This window comes from Zalophus californianus, chromosome 10, assembly GCF_009762305.2.
Source record: "Zalophus californianus isolate mZalCal1 chromosome 10, mZalCal1.pri.v2, whole genome shotgun sequence".
NCBI lineage: Eukaryota > Metazoa > Chordata > Mammalia > Carnivora > Otariidae > Zalophus > Zalophus californianus.
In genome coordinates this window covers 24815192-24835979 of record NC_045604.1, presented here as the reverse complement: position 1 = coordinate 24835979, position 20788 = coordinate 24815192, and the positions used below count along the sequence as shown (strand labels likewise).

The following is a 20788-nucleotide window of genomic DNA, read 5'->3' as shown; positions in this document are numbered from 1 at the left end:
GAGAGAAATTCTTGTAGAGTCCATGTTCTTGGCCTTGGGCCCAGTATTTGTGCACAGCCTCTGCAGTTACGTCACCTACCGTCGACGGATTTTTCCTCTGGAGTTAACTTCAGAGTTGTTCATCAGCCTCACAGGATAGCATTGGGTTGAAAAGCAGAGTCACTTGGCCATGGAGATTGTTATAGCTGTGATTGCAAATCAGAAGAGGGTGGCGGACCAGAAAGTTACTCCTCGAGTACTGGCTGACTTTGAGGAGGGAGGGAGGAGGAAGCATGAAGCTTCCAGAAGAGACAACCCCTCACTTCCTGGGACGCGGACATATTTGGGAGCTGTTTGTTCCCTCGAGGAAGATTTTGCCCAGATGTAGCATCTGGTATTGAGCAAGGGTTGGCTTCCCTTTGCCATGGCTCAAGCTGCCTTTATTTAGAAACTAATACAAGGTCTCCTGGTGAATGTCTTGCTGGCCTAGTCCATACAGAATTTAGGTGGTGGTTGGATCCTTTTTGGAAGACTTGGGAAGTCTCCTCACACATGGACAAAGCAGGATAGAAGAGACACAAGAAGGCAATTGGGGGGGGCAGGGTGGAGGTCAGCAAGACAGGGTGTTGGACAGCCTTTGGAACAAAGAAAGAATTCATTTGAAAGCTCTTTGGGAGGCGTTATGACTTAGTAGTAAAAGCTAAGAGCTTTATTATTTTTTATTTATTTATTTTTAAAGTTGAGAGCTTTAATCCAGACACATTTGGGTCTGAATCCTGTCTCTTCCACTTATAGCCCTGTGACCTTGAGCAAGTCACTTAACCCCTTTTAGCTTCAGTTCACTCATCTATGAAATGTAGAGAGTAATATTCACCTTGAAGAGTTGTTTAAGGATTAGATATAATATATGTGAAGCATTAGCCTAGTGCCTATAACTTACTAGATGCTCAAAAAAAATGGTAACTCGTGTAATTATCATGACCACAGAAGGAGGATAACATGGCGGTCAGGATCCCCGGTTCTGGAACCACATTTCCTGGGTTTGCAATCCTGGATTTCCCACTTACCAGCTGGATGATTGTAGATGAAGGTTCTTGGTTGCTTCAGTTTCCTTGCCTGTAAATTCAGGGTAATAACAGTGCCTGCCTCATGGAGTTGTTCTGAGTAAGGGAATTAATGTGGAGCCCTTAGGACAGCACTTAGCACATGTAACTAGCAATGGCTGCTCTTGTCCTCAGGAGATGGGACTGAACATAGTTATCCCAGGTAAAACCTTGGTGGATGAGATTCACTGTGTAGTCCCTGTGCAAAGTGAAGCGTTCTTAAGCCTGGCCCCAGGTAGTATCCTGTCCGTCTCCCTTTTCCTCAGAGACCCCTGTGTGTGGGTCCTTGAGAATGACAGAACTCATCATCTTCCCTCCTGATTTTTATGATATGGCTGCATTGGGCAGGAACTATGCAGTTAGGTGACTCTACATAATGGTACGTCCAGTTCCTATAAAAACTCAGCAATTGCACGTTTTGTGTTATCAGCTGTCATGTTCACAAGGTGTCATGAGCTGCGGTGAACCAGGTAGTTAACCCTGGCATGTTCCTTTTAGATCCAGGCTCATAATCATCAAGAGGAGGAAATTTATCTCCCCTCTGATGTCTAATTGGCAAATCGTTGGGTTTCCATAAAGGTATGTGCTGAGGTCCCGATTGCAAGCCAGGTGGATGAAAGCGTGCCAGTCCTGTCAGCTCGTGCAGTGGCTGCCCTCCGTACCAGCCGACCAGTGCAGTACAAGCCTCAGTCATGAGCATAACAGATTGTGGTTTACTGGGTTGTTTCATGAGGCCAAACAGAAGCTCCTACACTTCTGCATACATGGCTTTGTATCATCCTTTCAGGGCAGGGAATGATAGAGGGCAGTTGGGAGCAAAACATGCTTTAATGAGCAGTTGGGAGGATGCTGGAGACTCCCGAGGGCTTCCTGTGTCTCCCAGGCTCTGCCATTGGAATGCTAGTGGGACACACCTCAGGCTTTCAGCTTGCTGGAGCCAGACACTGCTGATCATGTCCCTTAACGACAGTGCTGGGGTGCAGGGAACTTTCAGTATTTGTTTTCTTGGCTCTCGTAAGTCCCATAATAATTCCGTGGTAGACATAGGAAGCAATGTGTGTCTGGTTCGAAGGATCTTTAATTTTCAGGAATTCACAGCCAATTAAATGAATTGACTTTGATCCCGGTCCCCTTTTAAAGGCAAAAGGCATGTCATCTTTATTGGGAACTGATTGCGTTAAGTGGGAGGGTTTACACGATAAGGAGAAAAGACAGACTCTGCCGTAAGGACTTTTCATAATTGAAATGGGGAACATCAGACAGGCTGACAGAGAATAATAAGAACACATATGCGCATGGGCACATGAATCTAAAAATAGGACCCCATCTATGGCAGGTTCTAATAGTCCCCGGAAAGGGAGGGAAGGTGGATTACTCGGGAAGGACTCGTGCTTGGCTTAGGCAGGGAAAGGTAAAAGATAGCAGTTATGTTCTCAATTAGATTTGGTCCCAAGTTAATTGAAGTAAAGACTTTAATATCTAATTCCTTCACTGTGCTGAAGTATCATGCTGGGAAGAGACACAGAGTCATATGGGAAGAGCTCAGTGTTAATGAAGGATTTAGGGAGAATGAGAAAAAAGGAGGGTTTGGATTTTTCAGAGTTGAAAAAGGATCATCCTTTCTGCTACCTCCTGTCCTTTTACATCGCCACCAATCACTGGATCATTGCCCCCTCGGGTTTTCGACTCAGGGAAGATCAATGAGCACAGCTCTGCTTCTTAACATATTTTGGGTACAGCTGGTTAAAGAACCAGGATTAGAAAACGAATCAAACAAAGTAGGATTATCTTCAATGGTAGGATGCTGAGCTGTTTTCTACTTAAGCGGTCAAGACAGGGCATCCTTGCATGAAGTTCAGACATCCCTCCCTAGCAGCCTCTGTGTTGAAGGGGAGGTTGTGGAACAAGTCTGGCAGCTCACAGCCTGCACCCTTGTAAACAACAGATGTTCAGAACTACTGTGTTCTGGGGGTAGGGGTGGGGGTTTCTGTTGGTGCTTGAAATTCTTTGAATTTATAGGCAGCATCTCGAGGATTTAGCAAAAGGAGGAAGTCGGATGGATTTGATTCTATGGCATACAGGTGGAAATGATGCCTGAGACAGTTCCTTTGCAAGACAGAGCCCACACTCCTTAGTGGACTCTGACAGAGAACCAGGGAAGCCAGGCCGGCAGGCCTAGTAAAGAAGGATTCAGCTTCCTAGGTGTATTGACTTTCTGCCCTCCTCCTGGCCCCTCTTCTTATACATGGGCTCGATTGGTCCGCCACCTCCTTGCTTCTGTTTTGTCTGGTCGTGGGTGGAAACGTGTGCCCTTCCCAGCCACAGAGTCCCACGTACACAAGCACACCGACATTCAGGTGGGCGTGCCACAGAGACTTTTCCATTAGCACCTCCTGAAGCTGTTCGGGTTCTTATAACGTATGGATTACATGGTATTGTTAGGGGCTTTGTCTTGGCCGCTAACCTTATTCATGTACATTTTCAGTGTTGGGTTTGCCAGGTCCCTGTTACGTTATTCACTGGAAGTAAATGAAGATAACGTTCCTTGTAGAGAGTTCAGTTAGGCCTCTTTTCTCCCCACCCCACTCCCAGCCCTGAAACACACATACTGAGTTTCTGGCTAGATGATAAGTGCTTAGAACACCTACTTTACAGCCTAGTTCAGGGAAACCACATGGAAAAAAGATACATAATACATCATTTCTTTCTTTCTTTCTTTCTTTCTTTCTTTCTTCTTTCTTTTTTTTCTTTCTTTCTTTCTTTCTTTCTTTCTTTCTTTCTTTTTCTTTCTTTCTTTCTTCTTTCTTTCTTTCTTTCTTTTTTCTTTCTTTCTTTCTTTCTTTTCTCTTTCTTTCTTTCTTTCTTTTCTTTCTTTTCTTTCTTTCTTTCTCTTTCTTTCTTTCTTTCTTTCTTTCTTTCTTTTCTTTCTTTCTTTCTTTCTTTCTTTTCTTTCTTTCTTTCTTTCTTTTTTTTCCTTTTCTTTTCTTCTTTTCTTTCTTTTTTCTTTCTTTCTTTTTTCTTTTTTTCTTCTTTTTCTTTCTTTTTTCTTTTCTTCTTTCTTTCTTTTTTTTTCTTTTTCTTTCTTTCTTTCTTTCTTTCTCTTTCTTTTCTTTCTTTCTTTCTTTTCTTTCTTTTCTTTTTCTTTCTTCTTCTTTCTTTCTTTTCTTCTTTCTTTCTTTCTTTCTTTCTTTCTTTCTTTTTCTTTCTTTCTTTCTTTCTTTCTTTCTTTCTTTCTTTCTCTTTCTTTCTTTCTCTTTTCTTTCTTTCTTTCTTTTTCTTTCTTTCCTTCCTTCCTTCCTTCCTTCCTTCCTTCCTTCCTTCCTTCCTTCCTTCCTTCCTTCTTTCCTTCCTTCTTTCCTTCCTTCTTTCCTTCTTTCTTTTCTTTCCTTCTTTCTTTCCTTCCTTCTTTTTTTCTTTCTTTCAAGTAAGCTCTACTTGGGGGGCTTGAACTCACGACCCCAGGATCAAAAGTTGCACCCTCCGCTGGCTGAGCCAGCCAGGTACCCCTATAATACATCTTTAGTAGGCTTTCTTGTTTCCAAATTAGAGAAGGCTTTAGAAAAGTTCCCACCTTTAATCAAATGAAAAAAGCAATTTATCAGGTCTGGGCCAGTTTTCAAGCCACTCTAGTCAGAAATATTGGCTTGAAAATCTTTGATAAGCTCACTTATTATTTTGGGGGCTTAAGAACATCCTTGTGCTTTTCTTTCTTCTGGAAAACAAGTGCACTCCTGGCCCTTTTGTTCATTAACATAGAAAGTTTTGGTGAACATCAGTCCTGTTAAGTGAGGTTCACCTGTACATTTCAGCAATTTATACGTTTATTCAGCACTTAGCCTACACCAAGGGCTATGCTAGGAATTAAATACACACAGAAGAATAAGCCACTGTTCTCATGGAGGTTCTCATTTAATGTGAAATATTTTAAGGTTGTGCATGTGCGTGTGTGTGTGTGTTTGCATGTTTGTGCACATGTGTGTTCTGAGAAGGTGAAGAGTTCAAGGTCGAGGAGCCAGAATTGTTGAGTGATCCTTTAAGTCACCCGTATTATATGTGATTTGGTCATAAACACTTGGCTTCATCTTCATAATCAGTAATGACTGACGGGTTGTGGCAGGTGCCAGGTCACAGAGGGGTGTAGAACCCAGCTTCTGCCCTCAGGAGGCTCATTGTGTCATGTGGAAGACAGGAGGTTTATATGAAAAAAAGATTAACACAAAGTAGCGTATATTTAGTGCCAAAGGAGAGATGGGAGAAAGGATTTCTTTTCACTTTTCTCCAGAATGGGATCTTTAAACATTGTTTTTGGTATCATTTTAGACTTACAGAAAACTTGCAAGAATGGTCGGAGAATTTCTGTCATTTATCCAGTTTGTCCGAAAGTGTTAACATATTACTACATTTGCTTTCTACTTCTTTTTCTCTCCATACCCAACTCATGCATATTTTTTTTCCGAAACACTTGAGCATAATTTGCAGACATGATGCCCGTCTACCTCCACATACTCCTATGTGTATTCACTTAAAATAAGGTTGTTCTATGACATAATGACCAGTACAGTGATCAAAATCAGGGTATAAGTATTGACAGAATAATAGTATATAATCCACGGACACTTAGATTTATCATTTGTTCCCCAAATTTTCTTTTTGGCCAAAGAAAGGCCAGGATTATGCATTTCATTCAGTTGCCTTGTCTCTTTAGTTTCCTTTGATGTGGAATGGTTTCCAGGTCTTTCATTGTAGTCCATGTGGGGAGCATTCAGCTCAGTTATTTTGTAGAATGTCTCCTAGTTTGGTGTCTCTGATAATGTCCAGTATTTCTTTATGATTACATTTAGGTCATGTGCTTTGGACAGGAATACCATAGGACTGATGTTATAGTCTCAGCGCATTATATCAGGAGTCACTGGCTGATGATTTCCCACTGTTGGTGATGTTAACTTTGATCATTTGCTTAGGGTGGTGTCTGCCAGATTTCTCTACCATAAAGTTATTCTAGGTTATGCTTTGTAATTAATGGATGATTTTGGAGAGATGCTTTGAGACCATGTAAATATCATATTGTTCTTCAAAACTTCCACCTATCAGTTGTAACGTGGTGATTATTCTTGCTTGAATCAGTTATTATGATGATGGTTACCAAATGGTAATTTTCCTAGTTTCCATCATTTTTTTCTACATTTATCTGTCGGGATTCTGCTGTAAGGAAGAACTTCTCCATCTCCCCCAGATATTTGTCTAGTTATTTGTGTATATCAATTTGGACTCATGGATTCTGCTTTTATTCAACAGGTTATAATCCCCCCCCCCTTTTTAAAGGAGTTTATTTATTTGAGAGAGTGAGTTAGAGAGCAGGAGCAGGGGCTGGGGAGGGGAGGCAGAGGCAGACTCCCCGCTGAGCAGGGAGCCCGGCACTGGGCTCCATCCAGGGACTCCAGGATCATGACCTGAGCCGAAGGCAAATGCTTATCCGACTGAGCCACCCAGGTGCCCCTAATAGGTTATAATCCTTCCGTCTTTATTTATTTTGATGTTCATTCCAGGCTTGGCTAGTGGAGTCCCTTCAAGCTGATTCCTGTGTCCTTTTGACATGTCCCCACCATTCAACTTTCTGGCACAAAAAGTTGTTCTAGCCTCATCTTGTACTTTCCTTGCTTCACTTTAGAAGCCCTTTCTTCCAAGAGCCCTGGATCCTGTTAATGGTGAATGGTATTTAGAAACCACGGATACTAGGTGTGCTCTTTGTTACTAGACTACCACTGTTTATAGTCCCTCTCAGCAGGCAGAGGCAGTAAACAGGTGTGTGTGCACGCATGCGTATACCCACATACTTCTCTATCTGTCTCTCTATAGGCTTATCTCTAGTAAAGCCTACAAGGCACATCAATATCTTCAATTCCAATCCATCACCACATGTTTTATTCTATTTTCTCCCTTTTTCACATCTATAACCCTGTTCTCTGAACAGTGAGAAATCTGGCACCTATTATCTGTCATATATGTATTTAATTGCTCAGTCCTAGGATATACACAAGATAGTTTCAGAACTGCTAACCCATGCCTCTGAAGAAGATGACTACTAACTAGACTTTACTACAGGTTTAGAAAGTATTGTCTCTTTGCTTGTTTCCAGCCTTAAGGTCCAAAACACAGGGTTCAGAAAGTTGGCTGTCAGTTCCTTCTCTTCCAGCCTCCAGACCTTCAGTGTGGTTATATTACTGGTTTGAAATACCATTTGGGTTATTTATTTCTGTTTGTATTGTATTTTTTCCCTGTCAGAATGAGGTCTTGATGGACATTTCTCACCGCCAAATCTTTTCTCTTGAGTAGAGATTGAGCAGCCTCGGGAGAAGTGAGGGACCTGCTCATCCATAGATGTACTTAGGGCATTATCAGAAGTCAGTGCTGGGGCCATAAGCCAGACACAGGATGGACACTGCGGACCATCCTCAGGCCATTTCCCCCTCATTGCTGGGCCCACCGTGACTGTGGGAAAGCCACCGGATGGGTTATGACCCTCGCCACTTTCTCTCTCGTTCTCCCTGCTGTTCTCCATGAGCACCTCTCTTGCATTTAGGGAATCAAGAGTCCCCCTCTCATCTCAGTTCTAGGCTGATTACCAGCAACTCATGTAATATGCTTGATGTTGTACCTTGGACGATCTGGATCTGGTCCCTCGGAGGTGAAGCTGCAGGATACTGCTCACTGATACCCAGACTTACAGAATTTTCGGCCCTGTTGCTGGCCTGTTTGCTGGCTCCCTGTTCTGATGCCCCCACTGTTTCTTCTCCTCGGCTTTCTGTGCTCAGATGCTCTGGCCTCTCTAAAAGTTCTTTTGCACCAGTGTTGACCTGGCCAGTGTCTCCTGTCTGCCTGGGGATGGCTTCCAGATTCCCCTTCCTTTGCCCCATGTAACTCTTCCTCCGTCTCCCACACACTTCTTCTATTTCTCTCTTTTCTCCAGACACATATAACATGGTCAGTGCTGCTGAATCCAGCTGTTCTGAATCTTGCCTTCAGCTTAAGTTCAAAAACAGATGGACCCAAAGCATCCTAGATGCTGTGCCAGTTTCCACCACATGAAAACAAGTTACTGAAAAGCATCAGGAAATTTTAGAATAGTTCTGAGATTTGATTCTCTGTTTTCTTAATAGTCCTCCCTGCCTGACTTCTCCATCTCTCCTGACCCCTCCCACGTTATATGTGCCTTATTGGACAGGGGCTGGTTTCTAAAACCTTTGCCCCCAATTTCACCCTTTCTTTGTGCAGGTGGGTTTCGCCATTGGGAGCAGACCACGTTGAGGATCAAGCTGGGTTGTTGCTCTTTTTCTCATTGTCTGTGCCTTTTTTGAATCTCCTGTCAAGCGCTGAGGAATTTGTGTCCTTTTGGCCATAGAGAGAAGATGAAGCTGGGGTTTCTGTGTTTATAAATATGTGTGCATTTACTGGTCAAAGAAGTCACCAACTTGGGAATAAAGTTTGTGTTCCTCTGCTGACATTATCAGTAGGGGTGCAGAAAGGCGCCAGTCCCGCAGCCTACCCTTGCACTGCTATAGACAGGGAGCATGTTCCTTGGGGAACACTGACGTTGTGCCCACAGTACTGCTCTCCTCATTCTTCTCATTTGCTAACAGCTTTCTCCCAACGTTCTGAGGAACACGTTGAACTTCACCATTTCTAGTCGCCCTGAATCTGAGAGAAAGAGAATCAACATGGTGGGCCACTTATCTTACAGGTGCGTTAGGCAGATACTAGTAGTCATTTACAGAGCTTCAGGAGAAAGTTGTTGGCGCAGCCCAGTAATTGTCAGGTGCCCACTCTGACCGGAGTACTAAGCTGCTGTCAGGAGTATCCTCAAGAGAAGTCCTCAGGGCTTGAGCTTCTCAGAGTTCAGGGACCCGTGACTCATACGTTACTGTGTGTATGTACATGACACCTCCCTCCCTCCCTCCCCTCTTCCCTCCTTTCTTTGGCGAATACTTGGAGGAGAATTCTTAGTTTCTCAAAAAGGACCTGGGGTATGTAATCACCCCCAAAAAAGATCTTATAAAAATATTTTGTAGTACAAGCTGGAATACACACATGTATAGACATTTCACGGTGTATTTTTAAATAACTGAGAGCAGCATTTTTGTAAAACAATCCCTATAGGTCTTTGCTTTTTGTGTTGTACTCTGATATTTTCTACTTTGTTCTGTGTTACTATGTCCCACTGTTTTTGCTTTCATTTTTTGTGAAATGCTGGGTGGTAACCTGCTAAATTGGTTTATTAACCCCACTAATAGGTTGTACCCCGGTTTAAAAAAACATTGCTTTAAGAGCATTGGTTCTTAAAATTTTGGTGTGCATGATATTACCTGGGATGTGTATTTAAAATACAGATTCCTGGGGCACCTGGCTGGCTCAGTCAGAGGAGCGTGCAGTTCTTGATCTTAGGGTTGTGAGTTCCAGCCCTACGTTGGTGTAGAGATTACTTACATAAATAAAACGTTCAAAAAATTAAAATAAAATAAAATGCAGATTCCTGAGCATCACTGTACCCCTAGGGAAGCAGAATCTCTGGCAGAGGAGCACCGGAATCCATATTTTAAAAAAGCACCACAGGTGACTCTGATGCACAGTGATTTGGGGGTGCTGGAGACTCACACTTAGAGAAGCTACCCGCAGACTCAGGAGCCTGGCTGCTCAAGGCTTCAGGCCACACATTGCCTTGGAGATGGCAGATATTAGTGGCTATCATCTGAATCCACACCGAGAATCTCCCCGTGGATTTTTCTCTCTTGGATCTTGATTTCCCTTGATAGTCCTCTGGTTCTAAGAACTGCTTTGGCCCTGCTGGAAGCAGAGAAGGAGTTAACTGAACTGAGGCCACAGAGCAGAGAGGGAAGGAACTCCAGGGTCATTTTGCAGAGCGGCTGGGGTGTGGCCCAGGGCTTCAGTAGGTGCCCAGAGCCATTCCCAAATTAGAATGGGGTGGGATTCAAAACTGCTTTTCCTAGTCACTTGCCTTTCATGTGTAACCACATGCAGTGTGTCAACATGCTTTCCGGCGCCGTTAAGCACCAGCAGTTTTGTTCCCTCTGGGTTCATGGACGCTTGGTATTCCGGTTATGTGTTGTCTTGGAATAGCTCTGTGCTCCGGGGCTTGGGCAGCTGAGCATTGTCCATTAACTCTTTCAGCACCAGGGCCCCTACAGATGCTAAGGGCTTTTTAGTTGAAATAGAGCAACAACCACCGTGAAATGAGAAAATGATAGCTACTCAGGAGACCTAGGTTCTTGCCCTGCTCTACCACCTGAGCCTTGGTTTCCTCATTTAGAAAATGATGTTAGGTCTAGACTCTAGACCACTTAGAAAGTCTCTTCTAGAACTGACGTTCCATGATGCTACTTTTTGTACCCTCTGGCTTTTCTCTCTGCACTTGAACAAGTCTTCTAAATTCTCTTCTAGGTTGGGCATAGGAGAGTCACCGAGTTGGGAAGTTTCCAGAGAACCCAGATGATTAAGTTAATAACAACAAAGTATATTCCTATTTAATGCACCGATGAAGTATAAAATTGATAAAGCCAAGTTCATTGCAAACTTGAATAGTAAGGCCTGGGAATTTTGAGACCTGTTTGTCTTTTCAGACATGACTGTAGCCACTTTGTTTTGTGGGTGTGAACCCATTGCATGGACTGTCAAGTGATAATAATAGTTAAAACAATAATAACAAATGATGACAATACTGATTTGTAGATGTAGAGCACTTCAGTGTTTATGAACTTTTTTTTATGGGGATCACCTTGTTTGACTTGATCTTCACAATAGCCTTGCGAGTTAGGCAGGGTGGTTCTGCTGTCCCCATTTATTTCTTTAAGTGGCTAAAGAAATGTTGAGGCCCAGAGTGCCTCTGTGGCTGATGCAAGATTACCTGGCTCTAGCAAGTGGCAGAACTAAGACTAGGTTCTAGGTCAGAGGCATGGTTCAGGGTGCTTTGCAGAGTATCACCTCGCTGGGACGGGGTACCATCGTTCATCTGGATTACTTACAGACCTGTAGAACTCAATCACCTGCTAACCTGGAAATTGACCAGGGCATCTCTTACTCCACCCAAACCTTTAAAATTTTGCCAGCCAAGTATTGGCATGGTTAATAATATGCTGTCATTTAGAGCACACAGCCAGTGTGTGTACAAACTCAGTCACTCAATAACCACCCAGATACATGCTACCGCAGTTGTTTGGCAGCATTGATGGAGGCTGAAGATACTAACTATTCATTAAATGAATTGTTTTACTGTGCTCAACATTTACAAGATTTCTGTGACTGTGGTATCTGTCATTAGTCAGTGCTGATTAGGTACCTGCCCATTTCTTGGTGATAGATGTTCATTGACTATTCCAAAATATGCCCTGTCCTCAACAGACTTCCTTCCAATAAACCAAGATAAATATCAAAATAACACATGAGAGGGTGCCTGGGTGGTTTAGTTGGTTAAGTGTCTGCCTTCGGCTCAGGTCGTGATCCCCTGGTCCTCGGATCCAGTCCCGCATTGGGCTCTCTGCTCCTCAGGGAGCCTGCTTTTCCCTCTGCCTCTGCCTCTCTCTCTCTCTCTTTCTCGCTCTCTCTCTCTCTCTGTCTCTCATGAATAAATAAAATCTTAAAAAAAAGTAACACGTGAGAACTGATAGCAATGCATGAGGCTGATCCAATGACTATTTAGACTTCAATCCATTTAGCTCTGTAGTTTCAAAGAATCAAGTGCTATTTCTTTATTCCTTTTTCTTCATTGTTGTGAGCCATGTAAGGGAACTCATTATCCCATTAACAGGTATTCAGGAGGGGGAGGTCTGAAACTTAGGGATACCCTTTCTTCCCAAGTGGCTTGTTGGTACTTGGCATGCTTATGCACCATTTGCCGGGCAGGAGTTACTGGCTGTAGATCAAGCTTCTCAGCTCGTGCCTGGTGCCAGGGAGATGCCTGCTCCCAAGGTAGTGGTTACTGCTTTCAAAATAAGTGTGTGGATTTTTGGGTGACGTCATTCCAGTTTGGCACAGACAGGTATTTCTCTGGAATGAACCAGCAGGGGTGAGCCAGGCTGTCTGTCTCAGTCATCTCCCAAGATTTCATTCATTCAAAAAAATCTGTTAACACATCTGCGTGTTTTTTTTTTTTTTTTTCTGTGTGTTTGTCATGTGCTGTAATTACTTACGGGGTTTCTGGTGACATCTTAATTAACTAGAGAAGAAAAAACAAGATATAATTGTAGAGTTATTCACAGATTATTCTGTGGCATTCTTATAATAAGGAATATGTGTTAACTGTAATGTAGATGGTTATAAAATCTTATTAAACTGAGAAACATATATTTTTTGTTCCTTGCTCATCAGTCATACCTTTTTTATGTCTTTTGCTCTTGCTATGATGTTTTAAGTGAATTAGTCAGCTCACGTCTTTTGATATGACCACAGACTATTTTGGGGGGCTTTCAGGATGGAAATGTAATGCATAAATGAATTTCTAGGCCTTTGGTTCTATGGATTATATTGGGGTGAGGTGTGCATAGTGTTTGTTCTCTAGTATTTGGATTGTACCCAGAGTTACACAGGGAGAGTTTAGTAGCCTCTTTGTTTATACCTCCCTATAATTCTGAGAACACTAGTGGCAAGACAGAGAGTATAAACAAAGGGAAGGTCCCAGGTCTGCAGAAGCCATAGAGAAGGCTGCTGGGCAGGCAGGTCTTCTTTGTCAGCCAGACCAGGGTTCCACAATGGGTCAGTGTACACACGAACATTGAGACCAAGATAAGATGTGGGTTGTGGCTCATGGACATGCTAGGAGCAAGAAGACCATGTATCAGATCCAGGAGGTTCTGCAAATGTGGGAGAAGCAGGTCAGAAACAAGAATGTTACTCCCTTTATCTCTAGAGCTCAGAACAGTACCTGGCATCTAGGAGGTGCTCAGTCACGATTTGTTCATTGAGTGAAACAAGAAGACTTTAGAGAAGGGACCTGGACAATAAGATGTCAGAAATCTAGGCAAGAAATCTGAATGACAGAGGTTTAAATCTTGTGTAGACACCCTCCACTGCTGCCGGGTCTGGTCTCAATGATGTCCACAGAGCTGTCTTGAGTGATTATAAGAATCTCCAGCCTCCCTGCCATGAACACGGGGTCGGGTGGGGATGGCTGAAGGGAAAGCAAAGTCTCCTGCCTGTCATAAATTGATGGAGACATCTTTGGTTAGGGTCTACGATGGCTCAGATTTGAGAACCCCTCCCAGTTTTCTGACGTAACCCAGGCGGGGAACGTTGGTCCTGTAATCATTCAGGAAATAGTTATTAAGATGTCAGACACGATGCCAGTCCCGTTCTCAACTTCAAAGCAGATTCTTCAGCTCTCAGCTTGTGGACATGCCATGATCCCAAGGGTGTGGCTGGGCTCCCTGGAACTAATCCAGAGCCACAAGAATGCCATTTCCATACAGCACTTCCCCCAAACCTGATTATAGGGGACAATTTAGACTATTTTGAGGAAGGTGGGTACACCACTGCTTGAATCCTTTCTAATCATCTATCTCGGCTCCTGAAGACAATTTGTGGGATGAACTTGTCCCTGAAAATGTGAAAGCTCATTTCTCCATACATAGAATATACATTTTTGCCTTTGGCCCTTTTCCTGTGTCGGAGCTCTCCTACCCTGATCTCACTGCCGGCAAGGCTGAAGCGGAGCTGTGATAAGCTCTGAGAAGTGTGCCTGCCCCCCCCAACCCTGCCTGCTGTCTTTGGAAACCTGCCTCCAGCCTGCCACCGAGCTCCTGGTTCGCACAACCAGGGGCCACCATTATAGGCAGAATCTTTTTCAAGTCACTTCCCACCTTGGTGATTTTTTTTTTTTTCTCCCCTCCTTCTTTTAACACCTTCCCCAGCAAATCCCATCCATCCTCTGGCTTATCTGGGTCAGCAAGGGTCTGATTTTATGCATGGCGCTGTCAAACCATAAATCCGCTGCAGCTTTGCCTCTCCATCCAGCCCGTCTGCTTCTGTCAGCATCAGCAAAATGCATAATAGAGAAAATAAGCCAGAAAGGCTAATAACATTCATCTGAATAAAATAATCTCTTTGGCTGCCTCAGTTCATTTCATTTTAATCAAGGTGCCAGGAGGGAATTTAGGCTTAAAAAGCCGACTCCCTGCTTGTCACTAGTTCCCTGTCCAACTGTCACTAAATGATCCATCCCTTTTATTAAGCGGGTACCGGTTTTTGTTTTTTGTTCTTTGGGGTTTTTTTTTTTTTGGTCTTTTTTCTATCCTCTTCATAGTCGGCCACTCAGTAACATATATCGAATGTATTTAACTCATTTTGGGTTTTGTCTCTCATCACATATGTGTCTATTTTCGAATGTGAGGAATCGTATTTTTCTTAGATGGATTGATATTTGCCATCCCTGTGGACGGACTGGTAGTTTTGATAGGAATTCTGAGAAAGAGGGGCTCAGAGGAAGTGGCTGAAGTGTCTCGGGCTCTGGTGATCCAAGTTCCCTTTGGCTTCCTTCCTGTCTCCTTCAGCACACGGTTCCCCGTGTAGAATGCAGGAGTGATTGTTTCTTAGGGAAAGGACAGTGGAAGATTAAATTCTGCTCTCCCTTTGGTATCTCCCTCACGTCTTCCCAGAGACATACAGCTGCTCGGTTAATTGCCGATAGCTGCCGTCTTATCCCCACCATTCTTGGCCAAGGGCTGTGCATTTTCAGCAGGCTGCGCTCTTGGCCCTGGCCCAGGGCCTGGTGAGGAGCCTGTTGGAAATTGACGAAAGCTGATCCCAGTTTGTTTGGAAATAAAAATAATAATATTTCTTCACATTTGTTCAGTGCTTTACTGCTGATGTAATGCTTTTGCATTCAGCGTCTGATTTTAGCCGCATAACAGCCCCGTAGGTGGGCAGGCGGGGGCCATTGGCCCAAAAGGAAACGCACCTCTGTAGAAGAGTGCAGAAGGTCCAGCCATCCAGAATGCCAAGCTTGTGTCACGTGTCCCATTTGCAGAGCTGTGAGCACAGCGGTTCTTCATTAAATGGCACCTTCGGCCAGGAGGCCTTCTGGGATTTTACAGTGAGGTTTTGCAGATCTTTAGGGAGCGAGACGTACACCAACGGGGCGCGTGTCCATCTTATAGGGGAGACAACTGAAACGGAACAGAGGGGATGTGGCGAAAAAGGGAAGTGTAATAGGGAGGCCAACATGGACCTTTCTAGAGTTCTCTCTTTACCCGAGATATTGTAGAGAAATCCCTTGGAGCATTTGCTGCTAAGTTTTGTTGAACATCCATAAATAGTCCAAAGTTGAAGGAGAAAAACTGGCCTAATGGATTTGAAGCTAATGATTCAGCTGTGCAGGTTTATCCTTTTGATGCATTTATAATGATAATCTCTTCTGTGGGGACATAGCCAGCTTGTGACTTTCTGGGCCTCCTTTCTTTTTTTTACTCCAGAGTCATTCCCTCTCAAGTGCAGTATTATGTTTTCTTGATCTGCCTCCTGAAAAAAATTTTAAGTAAGAAAAATACTTCTTGATATTTTGTCTGCTTTTTAGGGATTAGTGTTTGAGGAGGTTTGCAGCTGTTCAGTACATTCCTAAGGGATGCAGACCCTTTTCTTTAAATGCCCAAGTATTACACAACCTGACTCCAGGGGCGGGGAAAGTAAAGAAACTGTACAAACAAATGATAGATGGAAAAGATATAAAGACAAATTTCAATCTCCTAACCAAACGAAGTTCCCTTGGCTCCAGCAGCCCCAAATAAAATAAGGCTGCAAAGCTGTTAAAGCAGGAAACCACTCTAGCAGAACCTTCATGTGCTCCCTATGAAATCACGTCTCGTTGACTTGCTTATTTTCCAGCGTGAAGTGTGTTTCATCTTTGTTCGTGTTGGCGGGGAAAAGTGCCTCTATGGTATATGTGTCTTCCCCTCCTACTACTTGCCCTTCACCTCTCCTGCTCCACCACTGCCCCAAAATAAATAAATGAATTAATTAAAACACCTCAGTTGAAAGGAGGAATATGTTCAAGAAAGCATACAAACTCAAAGAACTAAATATATTGCCTGAAAAACTTCAGTAATAGGAAAAGAGAGTAGGGACCCGTACGAGAAGCATACAACAGTTTAATACTATCTTGAAAGGCTTTTTTAAAATAAAAATTGTGCCCAGAATCCCCATACATACAGCAGATCCAAAGCAGTGTTTTATTGGTGTAAATCCACTTTTAAAGTGCAAGTTTATGAAGAGTACTCATTACAGGGTCAGTCAGTGAGAACAATGAGGCTGTGTTCAGGACCCCAAAATATTGAAGTTAGAGGGGGCGCCTGGATGGCTCAGTTGGTTAAGCGTCTGCCTTCACCTAAAGTCATGATCCCGGGGTCCTGGGATCGAGCCCCACATCAGGCTCCCTGCTCAGTGGAGACCCTGCTTCTCCCTCTCCCTCTGCTGCTCCCCTTGCCTGTGCTCTCCTGCTCTCTCTCCATCAAATAAATAAATAAAATCTTTAAAAAAATATTGAAATTAGGATTATGAATCAGAAGTGCAGTTTTATATCAGTTTCAGCATCCAGGTTATTTCTGGTTCTGGTATCAAGGAAATCATGATTCACACAGATGGATTATAATCTTGAGATAGTTTTAAATTTAAATTTAAATTAAATTGGCCTAGGCTCTTGAAAAAGGATATTTTTGTTTTGAAGTTGAATCACTAACATTACCTAGCACCTATTCCCATCCCCCTTCATAAATATTATTGGGGAAGCACAAAAATGTATAATAAGCATAAAAACAATTGATAATGATGGGATGGTATTGAGCATTCTCACTACCCAACCATGGTCTGCTGTGAACCCAGCCTAGGCCCCTGAACCTTGTGTGGCATGTAATTGAACTTGGCCACTGTGTGTTAAATCGTGCTCACCTGCACAGCTTTACCTAAGGAGGCGCACAGGCTTGAATTAAAAAGGAAACCTGTGCAGAGCAGCATCCGTTCTAACCAACAGGACATTTTTCAGAAGTTCAGATACACGCATCGGTTCTTTATTCCAGAGTTTGCACAGAACGAAGCTCGCTTAGCAGCCCATGAGACATTGTGATAGTGTCAACCGCAGGGAATCTGGATCCCTTTCACATTAACTGGAGGTTGCTCATTTGAATGGATGTGTCACAGTTGTTTGAAAGTGAAATGTGTTTCTCTGTAATTCCAGAGTTTCTCGGAACACACTTTAAAAACTCCTGCTCACTGAAACCAATAATAGCCATCCCACCACCTGCTCTAAGGATGGAAGGATATGCACTAAAAGTGTGTTACCACTTTAGAACCTCTTCATTTAATTATAAATATATAATTCTGAATATATTTACAAATTTATTAGTTTTAAGGCATAAGACTTTTTATTTTAAAAGATTTCCACTTTTGTCCATCCTTTGTATTAACTTTTGTTTACTCATCCTTTCTTCTCAGGCTCCCCTTGGGATTTATGCTCTGTACCCTCTTCCATGGTGTTCAGTTGGTTTTGCTTCTCCTACTTCCACTTGTGATCTGCAGTGTACATTTGTGGGCTAGCTGGCCCTTTGTTCATACCAGTAATGTTCTGCTGTATTACAGGTCTTTCTTTCTCTCCCACTCTGCACTGTGATATCAGCACTTTTACAACTAAAAGCCCCTAATACTGTACTTTGTTCATTTCAGATACGAACGTTTATACGTTTGTGAAAATGAGTTGTAGTACCATATTTAAGTGTGTGAAGCACTCTAAGGAAAGACCTAATAGAGACAACCAACCCATGTCCACCCATAAGAAGCAGACCAAGCTGTTGTCAAGTTCAGATCTTGTGAGATCTACTCTTTTAAAAAAGCAAGTGTAATTGCCTGATATATTCCAGGCTTACTGAGGACATGGGTACTTTGCCACCCAACAAAAATGTAAATTTGATTATTTAGGATTTGGTAACTGAAACTGATTTGGAATGTGTTAGAAAGTTTTCTTGCAGTGAAAACACCAAAGGTCACTAAATGCCTGTACTCAGCTTTGAATTTAGGATTGTTTTTTTTTTTTTTTTTTAATATTTTATTTATTTATTTGAGAGAGAGAGAGAATGAGAGATAGAGAGCACGAGAGGGAAGAGGGTCAGAGGGAGAAGCAGACTCCCCGCCGAGCAGGGAGCCCGATGTGGGACTCGATCCCGGGACTCCAGGATCGTGACCTGAGCCGAAGGCAGTCGCTTAACCAACTGAGCCACCCAGGCGCCCAGGATTGTTTCCTATTTTTCACTTTTTTGGGTTTGTTTTTCAGATGCTAAACATTTTGAAGGGAATGGATTAATTACATGTGTATCTCTCTCTCTCTCTCTCTCTCTCTCTCTCTCTCTCGGCTGGCTTGTGTGTGCGTGTGTGTGTATGTGTGTATATAAATTTGTTTCCATAAAAATCTTTCTATTTCCCTAGAAGAGTAAGAGGACATAATGTTGCCAAAGCGGTCCGAACAGAAGTATTAGGTATTCTGACTGCAGAGAGGGGTGTGATGGCTGGGGCAGAGGTGGGGGTGGGGGCAGATAGAGAACAGTTTCAGTTTGGACTCTAGCATTCATTGGATTGAAGTAGCTTCTTAGTGCTGATTAGACAGATGTTTGATATAATGGTCTGGGGTGTTCTGAAGCCAGAGGAGGTGTGGCGTGATTAGTTGGTAATTGTTACCTTATTACAGAATTGGAAAAGCCCCTTCTAAAGTTGAATTCCCTGCTCTACAAATCACAGCCGCCGAAAGCCTCCGGCTCTGAATGCAGGCAGTGCGACTCAAGAACCGAGCCACTGTCCACTCTCTTTGCATTAAGAGTCTGACTGTACGGAGGGAAGAGGGTGAAGAGAATGAACAGGTTGTGATTCTTCCCAATGATTAAGACCCTTCTCTACACTTCCAAGGCTTGGTTTTGAATTCCAGCATTGCCACCTTTTAGCTGTGTGACCTTGAACAAGATCTTTAACTTTTCTCAGTCAACTTCCCACATCTGCTGAATGTGGTTAATAATACGCCCTTCCTCAGGCTGTCGTAGGGTTCAAGTTAAACAACGTGAGTATAGGGCCCAGCTATGTGCCAAGTGCACAGTAAGCCCTTGATAAATAGTACAACAAACAACCCCTACTTTCAGTTTCTCTTTTTAAAGAAATCCAGCTTGCAGATGTAGAATTTTTCTGTTGCTTAAATCAGTGCTGCGAACTGAGTAGATAATCAGTCTAGTCTTTTGGATCACAGTGTTTTCATTAGAAATGAGCACGTAGGTTTGGCATTTCACCACTCCACTCAGGCTGTAGAAGTTTTAGGAATGCACGTATTTGGGTATGGCTTGTGCTCTTGGTTGTATGGGCCATGACATAATGGCTCAACCAATGAACTGAAAACCTCCTTAGATGTGTTCTGTGGGCCTGAAGAGGTTTTAGGGACTTTTTTTTTTTTTTTTCATGGCAAGGGCCTCGAAAGTTGTTGTCTTCACTGAATCCTAATATGAATAATGTGTGGGGATGTGGTCTGTAGTGCTCTCGTGATTTTTGTCTCTAGACCTCTAAGTTTTGTCCCCAACCGTAGACACAAACCAAATGTCTTAGTGGCTAAGGCTATGGACTTTGGAGCCAGACAGCCTAGACCTGTCCTAGTCAGATGACACAGAGCTGTGTGGTTCTAGTCCCTGACTCCTTCTTATAGGTCTCTGTGACTTCTTACTAGCTGTGGGCAAGTGACAACTTCTCTGAGTTTCAATTTTCTAATTAGTAAAATGGGGATAACGGTAGTTCTTTACTTACAGGAAAATGATGAAACTTACGTGATAATGCATATAAAACATTTACTAAGTTCCTAGAATGTAATAGATGCTCAGCAGATAATCCTGCTTCTCCTCTTTCTTCCCTTTTCCTCTTCCTCTCTCCTCCCTCTTCTCTTCTCATTATTCTTGTTTTCTCCACTGAGTTTTTAGATAGAGAAAACTAGAGGTGCAGGCTTCAGGAAAGGTATCTATTTCTGGCTTGGCTTCGATCACTGTGATTTTGTGACATGGATTGTATTCATAGTTGTTGGCCCTGGCTACTCACCGACACTGATTTTTTTTTTTCCTTGCTGTTTCTCTGCAGGAAGGATCAGAATGTTCTCTCTCCAGTCAACTGCTGGAATCTCCTCTTAAACCAGGTGAAGCGGGAGAGCAGGGACCACACCACCCTGAGTGACATCTACCTGAATAATATCATTCCTCGATTTGTTCAAGTCAGCGAGGACTCAGGAAGACTCTTTAAAAAGGTATATGGCTATTTCTAGGCACAGAGATACTTGGGTGGAGCAATAATACCATCTTGTAAATAAGAGAAAGACTATTGTATTGGCCTAGCTAAAAGGCTTTCCATTGGTCATTCCCTACCACGATCTCGTGGAGAAAAAGTACTGAATAGTCATTCTTTTCTTCCTTTCTGAGTTGAATTAATAGTAGCCCTGGAGAGTAACCATTTGCAAGGTACAACCCCACCACTGGCAACATAATTCATAATCTGCATGTTTTAGTGATGACAGTGTTTGCTTGATTTCCTTGAGTGATTTGTGAAGCTGTTGAGATTCAGGCACCTTCAGTGTCATTTCAAGTTTTCCTCTTCTAGTTCATGTATGTTTATGATTTAGTTGAGTTTTCTTTCTAAGCGCTCATCTT

General features: G+C 42.9%; 1 protein-coding gene across 9 annotated transcripts in view; it reads left to right on the top strand.

Annotated features, from left to right (window-relative positions):
• The window catches only part of SRGAP2 (SLIT-ROBO Rho GTPase activating protein 2), a 227266-nt gene that overhangs the window by 92493 nt on the left and 113985 nt on the right, over positions 1 to 20788 (top strand). For all 9 annotated transcript variants that reach the window (XR_003522906.1, XM_027610048.2, XM_027610047.1 and 6 more), the window contains exon 4: positions 20226 to 20388. Coding sequence is in view for 8 of the 9 variants with exons in the window: in XM_027610048.2 (XP_027465849.1) it covers positions 20226 to 20388 (163 nt within the window). In the remaining variant the exon portion in view is untranslated. The remainder of the gene's footprint in view (positions 1 to 20225; positions 20389 to 20788) is intronic.